Here is a 14,608-nt window from a genome sequence, read left to right as displayed (position 1 = left end):
TTTCCGTGGTCTTGAAAACATTTCGTGCACCAAAAGTTACGAGCCTGTTTTAACTAATCACCAGAAAGATTGTTTTGAAATTGACCCGCTGCCAGACAGACATACTGCTGGAAAACATGCTATGCGATCGTTTCTGTGTCATACTGCACTTACAAGGCTACACCTGAAAGGCAATGGTATCATAACAGTTGCTAAAAAAGGCTATGGTATCATAACAGCTGCTAAAAGGCTAGACTTGAAAGGCTATGGTATCATAACAGCTGCTAAAAGGCTAGACTTGAAAGTCTATGGTATCATAAGTGCTAAGTTTCAAATCAATAATATATTTCATCAATCATTCTATCATACTTTTTGAAGTCAGGTCTTTGATATATAATCTAATATCCGTGTCGCCTTTCCACAAATATGGGCGAAATCAGCAAACAATGGCTGTCTAACCACAATGAAATGAGTCGTTATCAAATTAGGACTATACCAGTGTAGTTGATCCTGTTTTCATAACCCAACTAGCAAATGTTCTGATATAAACTAAAATTTCCCAATTCTAGCAGAGTATATATCAAACTAGAATACTAATGTTCAGTCATATTCTCAAGTTTAAAAATTTTGGTGGGAAATGGGGAACAACGCTATTTCAGATCCCTCCCACCGAACGCTTTATATATCTCCGAAAATGATAACAGCGGATTGAGAAATTATATATAAGAATTATCTTGAACACCACAATTTCGAATGGTGGTTTTACAGTCTTTAACAGAATTTATGACCCTGACAGTTGACAGGCCTACGCCCAAATAAGCCAACCAACCATCTGATGCCGAACAAACGGAGTGATCGCTTGTCCACTTCAGTAAGTTCATTTATGGCTCATTGGTGATCAACCAATGTCCAACTATCATAGTTATTACCAGCTGAAAGATAAGACCCTAATCTCCATACGTTTTCGTTTATCAAAGTTATTACCGATACAGCAAAGCGAAATTTCTAATTTGACATAGAATTTTGGTATGCCAATGAAAGATGTGATAATCCTGCCCTCGTTCTGTAACGTTTGTTGATAAAAAACAAGTGCTGTTACCTCATAACTTTCAATGGGGACCACTGGATAACAATCATATTATTCTATAACACATTACGTTACATTACGGACTCAATAGTAACTGTCATTCAGTACCCTTTAGGGCAAGACAATATTGAATTGTGCAAGTTGCAGTTGCTCAACTTTTTCTTTCATGAGAGAGTGCATCGAGTGGTTACACCTGGTCTACCATCTGTATTCTAACTATTCCGTCTTATTGTAAAATATGTTAATGCCTGGAATTTTCACTCAAATTTACGCCGACACATACCTTAGCACAGATAAATATGTGAAAGGATTCCATAGGTGCACTTATAAACTTTATTGTTGCGAGAGAAAACATTAAGAATGATCTCATTCTAAATTGATCCTAATTATTCAAGAATATCTAACGCCAAAATGCGTAACAGACTCGACAATATGAACCACAAACATTAACTTTCACAGCCAAAATCGAATAGAAAAAAAGAGGTGAGATGCCCTCGTCAAAATACAAATCAATATCAGGGGGAAAAGTTGGTACTAAAGAGAAGATTTGGTGGCGTGTTGGGGGATTACGCTAGCATGAGCAGCTTGGCGGGGTAAGGCAGTGTGGCCGCGCACAACAACAATCAAGCTGTGACGTCAGCCATAATGCAGTTGCCTGCACTAGGCCTACCCACGGTCGAGGGGCACAGAGCGGGACAATAGCTTCCCCAGGGTCCCAGGCCTACCTGCAGCTGCGTCTGGCTGCAGTTGAGCCTCTCGTATCCTTCAACTGTGCAAGTCTTACCGAACAAAAAATGCGCAGGGACAATGGATGGGAAGGCCGATGGTGTCCGGGGTGTGTGAACGAGAGAGCCTGCGGCCCGCTCACACGAACGAACATATGATGTTGGCAGATAGTTTTTATGCTTTTTATTCATCCTGTGATCTGGATACTTAATAGTGATACTTACAAGCCATTAGAATTACGTTATTTATGTGCAAGTTCCTTATTTTTGTACTTCTCAAACTACCAAAGTAAAATGTCATTGATTAGGGTCAACTGCAAAACGCAAAATCCAGAGCTGTTCCCAAACACATCATGATTTTTGTATGCATCAAATATAACAAATGTTAAAAATATTCAGATACATTCACTTAAGGGACACCAAAGAAATAACATGAATATGAAACTCGTATTCACGTTAAAAATATTAAAGAAAATTCACTTTAGGGGCACCACGGAAATAAGATGAATTTGAAGGAAATTCGTAATACTGAATCACCACACAACTTATACCAATGGAACGAAATTTACAACATTTTTTATTGTAAGTCAACACATAATGATAGTGGGGAGGGCTATGATGATTTGGAGAAATATGTGGGTAAAAGTAAGGGAACCACTTCTAAGAATCAACAAATATACTATGAAAATTTCACTTAAACTTCCCCTAGCAACCAAAATTTATATTGTTTTTTATCAAAAATGAAAAAGACGTGGGCATGATGATGTCGTTTGCACTCGGTTTCAAAGAAGTTTGTTTGCCAAATGTTTACTTCCTCCAACGGCGACAGTTGAAAATATCTGGTATATATAGACTTAATACTGAATATTAGTATAAATCTCGGAATCTGTGAAGTGGGGATGTCATAGGGATCTGTTGATCTAGTGTTCTACATACTTAAACCACACATTTTACCTAATCACAGACATTCACAAACTTCAAGTTTGGTAAAAAGAAAAAAAAAAAGCAATATCCCCTCCCCCTCGTCCCTAGTCTAAATCACCCGAGTGCTACGTGTTTCATCGTAACCCATCAGTTGTTTCTGTGATGCCCCTACACAAGAACTCTACCGAATTTCTTATCTATATTTTGATGGACATATGTCATAGGACTACTTCAACAAAATATGACAACTTCAAAATAAACACTCACCGCTTCATCTCGACAACTGCTACCACATAAACTAGCATTTTGTGCTTGTTTTACGTTTGATTCGCTGTTATGCTGACAAAACACCAACACAATGAACTCGGAAATGTAAGTTTCATATGAGTTTCCATAAGATGCACAGTATCAAGAATTACAACGATATCACTATGAACTAACACACTACCGCGGCCTTCCTACTCTTCACGCCATAGCAATGCTCTTCCTGATGGGGCTACACCTACAAATATTTTCATTTACATCATTGTTTTATATTGAATGTATTTATGCATATAAAAAAAATGCCTTTATAGATTTTAAAGTGAAGAATAGTCTTACGATGATTATAACAATGGACTAAAACAGTTATTGGCGAAATATGACGTGTCACAAATTCTATCATCGTGAAATTGTGCAGACGATTTCTTGACTGGCAATGTAGTGTTCGCTGTGCTACATTCTGGAAACAAATTGTGATACAGTTCTGTGCTCAAGAGGTAACACTTCTACACACGTTGGATGTCGTAAGATTATACAATAGTTTATTATGAAAAGTATATTTCGTTTAAAAGATTAAACGACTTTACTTGTTTTACCTAATCTTTTGTGAGCAATGTTTTGTGGTGTGATATTTATCTGAGGGAATGTTTAGTCATTGAATTCTGCCATAACTTGAAACTGATGAAGACGTTCTACCTGTCCATCACCAAGTAACAGGTGGTGTTATGACGGAAGATCATAAGACTGCCAGTTACTTGGTGAGTTGGAAGGGAGAACTCTCCTCCATGCATTAAATTCGACGGCCGTCAGCTTCTCAGGTTTTATGACTAACCAGATAGATATATTCAAACTCCTTATGATTTATTATTATTATTATTATTATTATTATTATTATTATTACTACTATTATTATCATTATTATTATTATTATTATTATTGTCATCATCATTATCATCAATACTCTTATTCAACAAATAGCAAATCCTAGTTAACTTCCTCATTTAAGGTTGACATTATAATATGGAGTAGTTTACCATGACTTGAATTAAATCCGCGAGATCTCGAAAGCCTTAGGATGTAAAACATTCATGATAAACTGATCTGATGATCTTACTGTTAAAACTTTTCCCGGAAGAACAGATATTCGAATGTTAGCACCTTTTTGTAAGCTTGAAAGGAACGACAGCATGACAGCACTAGTGTTGACGTTACGAATATTTTAGACCCAACATTAACTTCATTTGCACGAGCGGTGGACAGAAACCAAAATACGCAAAATTAGTGATAAGGTAGTGGGATCCCTACTACTAGCACCCCTTCTCCAACTTTTCTAAGCCAAGTTAGGTAAGGTTAGGTAAGTTAGGATCGGTTACACACTTAACCTAACCGAGCCTAGGTCAGGAAAATTTTGAAGGATGTGAGCGAATTTTCAGGTGATCCAAATAGTGTTTTAATTCCGGTCGGTATACACCAGATTAGAGTTGGTTTTACCCTGACACATCCTAACGAAACTACCAACCTCTTGAACTGGCTGAAGTGAAGGGAAGAAGTATACTCACTTTTAACACCTGGCCAAAAATCAGAGCTCTTTGAACATATACAGAAAATCCAGATCGAAAATGACTGCCCGGTGCATCTATGTGCTGACGGCTCTCTCAACTTTGGAATGGCAGGTGGTGATGTCATTATGATCCAGCTCATTGGTAATAGATTAAAGAAAAATGTTACAATAAACAGTTGGGCATCTACCCTGCACACTGAATTGTCCGCCAAACTTACCGCTCTTAGGCTTGTGGTCTAGAAATCACTGCCACAGGCAGTGTAATCATCTCTGATACTTTATCCTCAACTCCTTGCCCTTACCCTGAAATCAGAATGTAAGATGTTGGTCTCTGAAGCCACAAACAACTATTCAGATATCATTGGTCAAGGGATTCAAGCCTCGGTGAGCATAACTAAGTTGATGCTCAACCAAACTTGCTCACCGTAGAGAGGCTGTTGTAAACAACACCTAATTGTCAGGTGCCTCCAAACTGAATTAGAGAGGAACTAACAGATCTGTTCGAAACAAGTAGACAAGTTCAGGTAAATACTACTAAATACATTTTCCATCAGTGAAATTCATAAGATCAGCAGATTACAAGATGTGATTGCTAAGCTAAACTAGGCTCTAGTTACTATTGGCGTTTTGGCCTATGCCCTTAGGATGTGAAAAAATAGAGCCTTTTTTTGGATAGGTCTAAAACAATGTGAGAAATGTCACAACACCCTATTGTTGATAACAATTTACTTGAAATTTTAAGATTGTATCCACTTTTTGCACATAGTTGATAAAACCTACCATATGAATGACTATGCAATGTATGTATTGAAGCTTGTGTAATTGAAGAATTTTGTAACAGCTTGTGTGATATTAGCCTTGTAACCTCTTTCTTTGGCGCTACTGCTCACAGGATGAGGATGGGTTGCGCAATAACATTGCTGGGGATATCGACACAAGATAAATCAGAATCAAGCAGAAAACTTCGCAATCCACAAATAGCAGAAGCTTTAGATATGTTCTACACGGCCGTGTTATCCTAGAAAATTTTAATGGATTCACGTGAATATGGTAGTCAGCCTTATGGTTACCCTGTTAATTATTATTCTTCAAAAGCGTTAACACTTTAAATCACCCAACGAATAGTTGAATTACCCAGCGAAAGCCTAGCCGGCTAAAATCACCCAACATATGGCACAGAGTACCGATTTATGGTGGCTTGTGGTGATGATTCACATCAATTGTGGCCTTATCATGTTTCGACAAATATGATTCATTCTTCCTCTACCTACAGTCACCATGACCCAGTCAGCCTGGGGTGCAGCGACCTGGGGAAGCCTGGTCCACCCAGGCTTGGTCGCATGTCTCGCCACTCGCACACGAAACCAAGCGCGGACGTTGTCGTGTGGGTCGTTTTATTTAATGAGATTGAATTGTTTAATTCTGGTGGACTTTGGAAGTTCTACCAGGTGAGGTCGCGAGTTGAAAGTTGCTGAGGCGTCGGAGGCGGTGGTGGAGAGCGTTATCAGACGGCAGCTTCCACTATAGCCGGAGTGGGAAGGTTGCGTTATCTGGCTGGGTCGCAGCCTGCACCATCAACCGCTGTCCCCCACCCATATCCCTCTTTTTCCAATCGTGTTATCTCTCTCTCTCTCTCTCTCTCTCTCTCTCTCTCTCTCTCTCTCTCTCTCTCTCTCTCTCTCTCTCTCTCTCTCTCTCTCATACACGAAGAGATTTATTTTTTCATACCATCTCATTCCCCGTCCCATCTTTTTCCGATCCCCACCTCTCTCTCTCTCTCTCTCTCTCTCTCTCTCTCTCTCTCTCTCTCTCTCTCTCTCTCTCTCTCTCTCTCTCTCCACCATCATCCCCCTCTCTCCCCCTCTATACTACGGGTGCCCCATATATCAGCCGGGGTTCCCAGGTCTCACCTCAACAACAACATCACAATGACGTGTACTGTGTAGCACTTACATGATGGACATGTATGGTAGATAACCATTCATCTGTCACACCACTGGGCCACATACACCATTATAACAGTGAGTCTGGCATTTTCCTTCGATATGGAGAAGGTAGGCAAGATAAGATACCGCTGCAAGTGCCCTTTGTATGGCCATGTGATAGGTGCTTAGAGATCTGTTGGCGAGCAGCTGATGGTGTCATTCCGACACAGCTGCGTGACTACTTACTTATGAATTCATCAAAAAGATCTTTTTTAAGTACGATATAATTGTGATGACCATCTGTCGTTGGTCATGACACACAGTAATATATCATTATAGCAAAGAACAGTAGCAATCTGTGAAGACATGAACAATTATGATGAACAGGAAGAACATCCTTACTTGTGTTCACTAGGAGAAATGTGAGGCCAACGGGGAAGATTGATAAAGCCTAAAGGGTGACACAGTGCCATGATACGTGAGGCCTAGGGTGACACAGGCCTAATGTGACATAGTACCATCGTACCTGATGCTAGGATTGAATAAAACCAAGGTGACACAGTACCATGAGACGTTAGCCTGAGGTGGAACAGGCCTAATGTGACACAGTCCCATGAGACGTTAGCCTAGTAACACAGAAGATGTATTATCAAAATACATGGTTCCGGGTGACGCAGAAGCCTACAGATCATACAGTGTTACGGTACGTGACGAGGTGTGACAAAGACCTGTAGATGGTATAGTATACATTGTCGTAGGTGTCAGACACCTGTATATCCGAGTGTCAGACCAGCAGGTTGCAGAGGGTGGAGACGGCACCGGTAAGCCACCTGAGCCACAGTAAGAACACACGGCCGTCCAGTTTTTGAGAAGAGCCCGTGCACTCCCTCACCCACCAGCTGCCTCTGTACCAGCAATGACTTTAGCTGGTCCTGCGTCACTCCCGAACATACCATGTGCCTCTGCGTCAGCTGTGACGAGCTGGTTTGCGTTACTCCCTGACTCATCAGCTTTGGTGTCAGCGGTGAGTAACAGCTCTCCCGATCACCAGGCCTTCTAGTACACCTTTAAACAACCTCTGGATCTGGACCACCGCCAACCACGTCACCATCCAGCAGCACCCAAGACCGTATACGTAATGTACATCATGCTCCTCCCGTCTCTCTCACTCAACCCAAGCCCTTCCAGGTTCCTCAGACCACCAAGCTTGTCACTCTCACTCTGGGGTATAAACTAAGCTGGACGAAACACGTTATCAGCATCAGCGTCAGATCTTCCAGATGTCTACTTTGCTCGTCCAACTCAAGAGAATTGGATTCCTTACGCCTGAAGCTCAAGCACATCTGCACAGCTTTCATTGTTTCGGACCTCACACATGTTTTCCCCACCTGGTCTTCCTCCTCACACGCTCTCACTGGTCCTCCGTACGTTCGTTCCCCAGCCATCACCTACATCTCATCCTAATGTTCGAGAAGAAGCTACGGCGGCGTGCTCACCGCCACCTCCTGCTAGTCGGGATCCCTCGATCCCCTAACTAATGTTCGATCCCACAGCAGCATCAAGCCCTTGCGAGTTCGTACAGATCGCTACAAGAACAACCTCACCCCCCCTGTTATACCCCACAAATTTCACTGTGTGCATTTTCTCTGCAGCTTTAGCTGCATTTAATTCTGCGGTGATGATAGTAATTATGATAATGATATAAATACTAATGAGGACATACTCAAGTATACTTTCCCCGTCTGTTCTTTGCGCTACCACGCTAATGCGGGAAACGGCTATCAAGTATTGAAATAATAGTAATGACAATGATAATAATAATGATAATAATGAAATGATATCAGTTATAATGAAATGATAATAATAATGATAAGGATAATAATAATAATAATAATAATAATAATAATAATAATAATAATAATAATGATAATAATAATAATAATAATAATAATAATAATAATAATGATAATAATAATATCAACAATAATAATGATAATTATGATAATAATAATAATAATGATAATTATTATTAGTATTATTATTATTATTATTATTATTATTATTATTATTATTATTATTATTATTATTATTATTATTATCATAATTATCATTATTATCATTATTATCATTATTACTACTACTACTACTACTTCTATTACTACTACTACTACTACTACTACTTCTACTGCTACTACTACTACTACTACTACTACTACTACTGCTACGTCATGTTCTGGGTCCTGGCATCACATAGCAGCCACCTTAACCAGCTGACAAGATCTCAGATTTTAGTGAACATGTTGATTATCGATGGCTAGTGTGTACTGTGGTGGCGTCAGCATACACCTGTCCTCGCGACGTGGGTCTCCCTACGTAGTAGCATATCGGGACCCAGGTTCTCGTACGTAGCTGCTTGTCGAGACGTAGCAGGTCGTCGTATGTAGCAGCTTGTCGAGACGTAGCAGGTCGTCGTATGTAGCAGCTTGTCGAGACGTAGCAGGTCGTCGTATGTAGCAGCTTGTCGAGACGTAGTAGGTCGTCGTATGTAACAGCTTGTCGGGACGGAGTCGTCGTATGTAACAGCTTGTCGGGACGTAGTCGTCGTATGTAACAGCTTGTCGAGACGTAGCAGGTCGTCGTATGTAACAGCTTGTCGGAGCGCAGGTTCTCGTTTGTATCAGCTTGCTGTGACATAGTACCACAGCAGCAGCTGCGCCATCTGCCATCTTTTGCTCGTACTATACACATGAAACATCTTTTCCTAATATTTATGGATAATAGATACAAAATGACCTTGAAGAGAGGCAAACTGGCAAACAAGGCGGGCAAAGCGCTGGTTCCTGTTTCTGAAGCAGCTGCTCTGGTTAGCGCGGTACATCCCTCCTTCGCCAGCTGTTAGCTCACCCTCCACACGGGATTTCTTTCTAAGAAAAAAAAAAAAGTACACAGTGATCCTAAATGCCTTCTTGGCTATTCAGTAAAGTTCGAGTAGAGGGGCATCACAGAATCAACTTTTGATTTTGTAAGAAATGTTTATCAATGAACTCCGTATATATAGATGTATGACAGACTCGGGGAAAAAAGATAGGGAGCTTTACATTTTAAGTAGCAATCATACGTAATGATGGGGAAGATTAAGTAAAAAAAAAAAAAATCTTAAAATCAGTAGAAGTTATTGAACCTCACTTAACTTCTCATAGCCATCAAATGAAATGTTCGATGTTGTGATGATATTTGGATGTAGCGTGTTTTGTGTTCGTTGAATGTGTTTACTTTCTGGAACTGTATGGAAAGGACGGGACAAAAGGAAGATCATGACATTGTTTACAATGTTCGACTATGTACTAAATATTAAAGTAAATCACGGTTCTTAACGTGAAGTTAGGTCAGGTTTTCATAGGTTCTGATGATTTAATATTAGCGTTTTAATTACTTTCACTTCACATTGTACTTGTTCACGACTTTAAATTGCTTTTCATAAAGGAGACAAGAATGTAACCAATCATGTATCTTTGGTCTAAATAATGTTCACTAATCTATAAGCAGTCCGTGAATATCCTCTTCATCTATATCCATAAATCCATAAGTGAAGTTTTTGGTGCCCTTAAAGTGGTACTTTTCCTTTTATCTTCGCTGTCAATTATGATAAGGGCTGTAGTGTTCATCAGAAATTATAGGAGCTGTCCAGTCTGTCCAGAATGATGAGAAATGTAGTTTGTCAAGTTTGATAGAAGATATAGAATATATCAAGAATAACGAGAGGTGCAGAGTTAGTCAAGGATAAGGTCCACCAAGTCTGAAGTAAATGAAATTGTTTACTGTACAATACCTGATCTTCTGTAGAGAGTATATGGTAAAGTCAGCCGCTGTTTATATGGCAGCGTACGAAAACGTTATTTTGCCGGCAGACTAAGCTGATTGGACAATGCAGTTTAACCCCGCAGTGATCAGCCTGATGGACTGTTGGCTTACGTTGCACAGTCTATTTTGCCGGCAGATAACCCACCCCAAAGCAATCCACACTGTAACCCAATTTGTGGTGGAATATTTGTTTTTGGGTCCTCCTGGATGATAGATCCTGCCGGATGATGGTTCCTGCTGAATGATGGTTTACACTGGATGATGGTTCCTGCTGGATGATAGTTCCTGTTGGATGATGGCTCCTGCTGGATGACGACTCCTATGGATGCCATTACCACTGGATGGTAGTTCCCTCTGGTTGATATTTCCTATTGGATGATGCTTTCTGTTGGATGATGGTTCCCGCTGGATGATGGTCTCTGCTAGACATGTACTTGTAATAGAAGACCCTGCAGATGCGATCAGTTCCCCGTGTTACCCACGTACTGACCCACTTGGTGTAATCATACTCTGTGTCTGATTGATTACCTGATTGATAATACTGCCTAACGTATGATTGAGTCAAGGTGAGTATGATTAGCTTCCTGCAACACAGTATTAGTCATAATCTCCTCAGCTTATTATTTTCATGCAGTGCTTGTTATTTTTTTTATTATTCTTCTCTGTGGATTTTATGTTATGATGTTGAGAAGTTAGAGATGAGATCAGTAATTTATGTTTTCTGTTTTACTAACGATGCGCACGCAGGCTAGCCTCCTTACTTCCAGTTCTGGAGGGAACTGAACCGTTCTAAATTATCTTTCGGAATAATGAAAGACTTCCTCTGAGTGTGTCGCTATTGTTGCCATGGGAGAGAGAGGTCGTAAGGCAAAAAGTGAATCCCCGTAGCACGACCGCACGACCCTGGGCTCGAGGGTACGACCGACCCTTGGGCACGACGGCATGACCCCTTAAGTTGATAACGCAAGCTTTTACTTGACCCCTTCGGGACAGTTCAGATATAAAGGCTTCAAGTTTAAGGGTCGTCGCGTCGTGCTCAGGGGTCGTCCCGTCGTGCTCAAGGGTTGTCCCGGCGTGCTTAAGGGTCGTCCCGTCGTGCTAAAGCATCGTACCGTCGTGCTTTGGGTCGTCCCGTCGTGCTTAAGGGTCGTACCGTCGGGCTCAAGGGTCGTTCCGTTGTGCTCAAGGGTCGTCCCGTCGTGCTCAAGGGTTGTCCCGTCGTGCTTAAGGGTCGTACCGTCGTGCTAAAGGGTCGTACCGTCGTGCTCAAGGGTTGTCCCGTCGTGCTCAAGGGTCGTTCCGTTGTGCTCAAGGGTCGTCCCGTCGTGCTCAAGGGTCGTCCCGTCGTGCTTTGGGTCGTCCCGTCGTGCTTTGGGTCGTCCCGTCGTGCTCAAGGGTCGTCCCGTTGTGCTCAAGGCTCGTCCCGTCGTGCTCAAGGGTCGTTCCATCGTGCTCAAGGGTCGTCCCGTCGTACTCAAGGGTCGTGCCGTCGTACACGAGGGTATCAAGGATCATATGAGCATACAGTTCATTGTGAAGGACAACTCCACCCTTGACCCCCAGGTACAATACACTGCCCAGGCGAGCCATGTGGCGGGCTGCTGCACCACACGAGGCCCAGTGGTTCCCTGGGCTACCGGCAAATTAGTCATAACACATCCCTTAACCAGTTGCCACCCAAGAATGTGTAATAACTATTTTGCCGGCGGACGCATGACGTCAGTCGGAAGGATGGTTACGAACGCGGCTCCATCCCTAGCTTTCACACGTTGCTGTTGTTCATGTGATTGTAGTTAGCTTTTGGTCGCTTAGGTTATGGTGAGTTAGGTATTGGAAACGTTGTGCTGGGTCGGTACAAGGTGTACTACAGGTTAAGTTATGATGAGTTGGGTAAGTTCCTGGTGAGTTAAGTCTGGTTTCGGTGTGAGATTAATTTCTGGTAAGTTAGGCTTTGGTTTTAATGAAGTTAGTTTCTGGTAGGTTGAGTGCAGTTAAGTCATGGGGAGTTAAGTTCGTTTCTGGTAAGTTTGTCAGGTTATAGTGAGAAGTTAGTTTCTGTTACGTTAGGTTTGGTTTTGGTGAGTTGGTGGTAGGCTGGGTTCTGGTAAGTTAGGGTAGGTTCTGGTGACTTAGGCCAGCTTCTGCTAAGTCAAGTTAGGTTTTCTTTTGCTAGGCTCTGGTAAAGTTAGATTACGTTCAGGTAAGTTAGTTTGGGTTTATCAAGTCAGGTTAGGTTTTGGTGAGATAGGTTTAGACAAGTTACTTTAAAGTGAGCTATTGGCGAATAGATCGTCTTGCAACAAATATTGGGAAGTACCGAACCAGCCATTGCGTTTTTTTTTTTTTTTTGTCATAAAGGCATCATTCAAGGCCAGATGTCCTTGAATGAAAATGGGAGGGTAATAAAAAACAGAGGGTGAGACGAAAGACTTTGCAGACTGTAGCTTAAGAATGGAGTAGCCAGCACTGGTGGACGGCGTAAGGTAAAGTTATCAAGTCCAGCCATTACCTTTATTATCATTATTATCATTATTATTATTATTATTATTATAAGACAGTAAGACCAGCAGTGGTGACCCGGAGGGTGTAAGATGGTTCCAGGCATCACTTCAACTCTCCTAGTGAGGAGGGTAGTACTTCCCTGGGCGGCTGCAGTCCACAACCTACTGACACAGAGAGTGTAAGATGGTTTGGGCCATCGCTTCATCAAGTTACAAGTCAGTAGGATGGCGTATCCTTGAGCGGCTACTGTTTACAACGAACTTCTTATAATCCATCTTACAAGACAAATTAGTTGGCTAAACAAACGCGCCAGGTTCAGCGCCCAGCCTCGGTAACTAGCAACTTTGCAGTGACGACAGTATATTAAGAAAAAAGTCAACGCGTCAGACTGCACTGTGATCGTCCTACTTCAAATATGATACGATGTAAGGCCGATAAACCAGGGAGAAGCAACTCTAGACCAACCTTTAAATGCCAATGTCATACGATAAACAACTCTGACACTGAGGCAAATGGCGGGGGGACTCAGGGAATACCTGGTGTCACCCGGCAACTTTTTTTCCACGGTGTTGTTGTAGCAGTGGGTGGGTGGCCTCCAGGAGCGGCGGTGGACACCTTCCCTGCCCTACTTCCCAGTCCTTCCTCACACAGTGGGCCCACATCCTCCACACGTTGTCATCAGACACCTGACCACTACGGTAACTAGTGATATTACTGCACTAATCCCGTCCTTACTGCTTACACCTCACTAGTTTTAGCGGCTATCCCTGCTCCTACTGCCGCTATGCTAATATGCTGTTGCTGCTGCTACTACTAGCATGACAGCTGCTCTTAGTGTTGTATATACTGCTGCTGCTGCTACTGTTAGCATGACAGCTGCTCTTCGCACTGTACATACTACTGGTGGTGCAGCTATTGCTGTTGCTGCAAGTACTGCTCGTGATAGTAATAGTGCAACTACTGCTGTTCCAGTTTGTGCTGTTAATGTAGCAACTGCTGCTAGTGGTGCAGCAGCTACACAAACACACACACACACACACACACATACACACACACACACACACACACACACACACACACACACACACACACACACGGTCGATGAAATCAATAAAGTTGGGACACAGCAAAGTCAAGCAAATAGAAGCAACAGCAAAGCAAAACTCGGCCTGTATATGAATATATCCATCAGGTAATAAGCTGCAGGAGCCTATTACTGAGTGGCACTTGAGAGTTGGTATCGTCCTCAACCTGTTGCCAATGTCCCACATTAGGAGACTAGTTAAGGATATAAATTGTCTGCTGACATATAATAGCATTCTGGGACATGGGTAAGGAAGTATTCAACAAGTTGTCCACCTCCTACCTAAAGCCAAAACTAGAACGTGGTTCTCAGGTTTGGTGACCGCAACTAAAGGTGAACAAAGACCTGATAGTGAAGGGCACAGGAGGACATCAAAAATGGCACCAGAAATAAGGGAACTGAGTTACAGGGGAAGGCTAGAGCGAAGTGTGAGGGATGACCTGACTACCATCTCTTCTTTCAAACCAGGTTGTTAACGTAGACAGTTAACTGTTCCTCGAATAATGAGGAATAGAGCGATCAGAGGACAGATGGTAATGAGGTAAAAACTCGTTAAGAAAAATGTATTCGTTGTATACGACGGTGAGTTAAGGGAATAGACTGACTGGGGAAGTGATGAATGTGGACAACATACAAAAATTTACAAAGCTGTGATAGAGAATGTTTGAAGACATGGGATCTCGTACGTATAAACTACCC

The 14,608-nt window shown here is 42.0% G+C and overlaps 1 protein-coding gene across 3 annotated transcripts in view; it reads right to left on the bottom strand.

The window, feature by feature from the left end:
* Nucleotides 1-3,156, bottom strand: part of LOC139754608 (uncharacterized) — a 385,727-nt gene extending 382,571 nt beyond the window's left edge. Inside the window, exon 1 of one of the 3 annotated variants that reach the window (XM_071672050.1) lies at nucleotides 2,983-3,156. In XM_071672050.1, the coding sequence (XP_071528151.1) occupies nucleotides 2,983-3,020 (38 nt within the window). In that variant the 5' untranslated portion in view covers nucleotides 3,021-3,156. The remainder of the gene's footprint in view (nucleotides 1-2,982) is intronic. The other 2 variants (XM_071672055.1, XM_071672054.1) reach the window with 2 other exon arrangements.
* Between the last annotated feature and the right edge of the window lie 11,452 nt (nucleotides 3,157-14,608).

The sequence above is a fragment of the Panulirus ornatus genome, chromosome 17 (genome assembly GCF_036320965.1).
Source record: "Panulirus ornatus isolate Po-2019 chromosome 17, ASM3632096v1, whole genome shotgun sequence".
In the NCBI taxonomy this organism is placed as follows: domain Eukaryota; kingdom Metazoa; phylum Arthropoda; class Malacostraca; order Decapoda; family Palinuridae; genus Panulirus; species Panulirus ornatus.
This window is presented reverse-complemented; position numbering and strand designations above follow the sequence as displayed.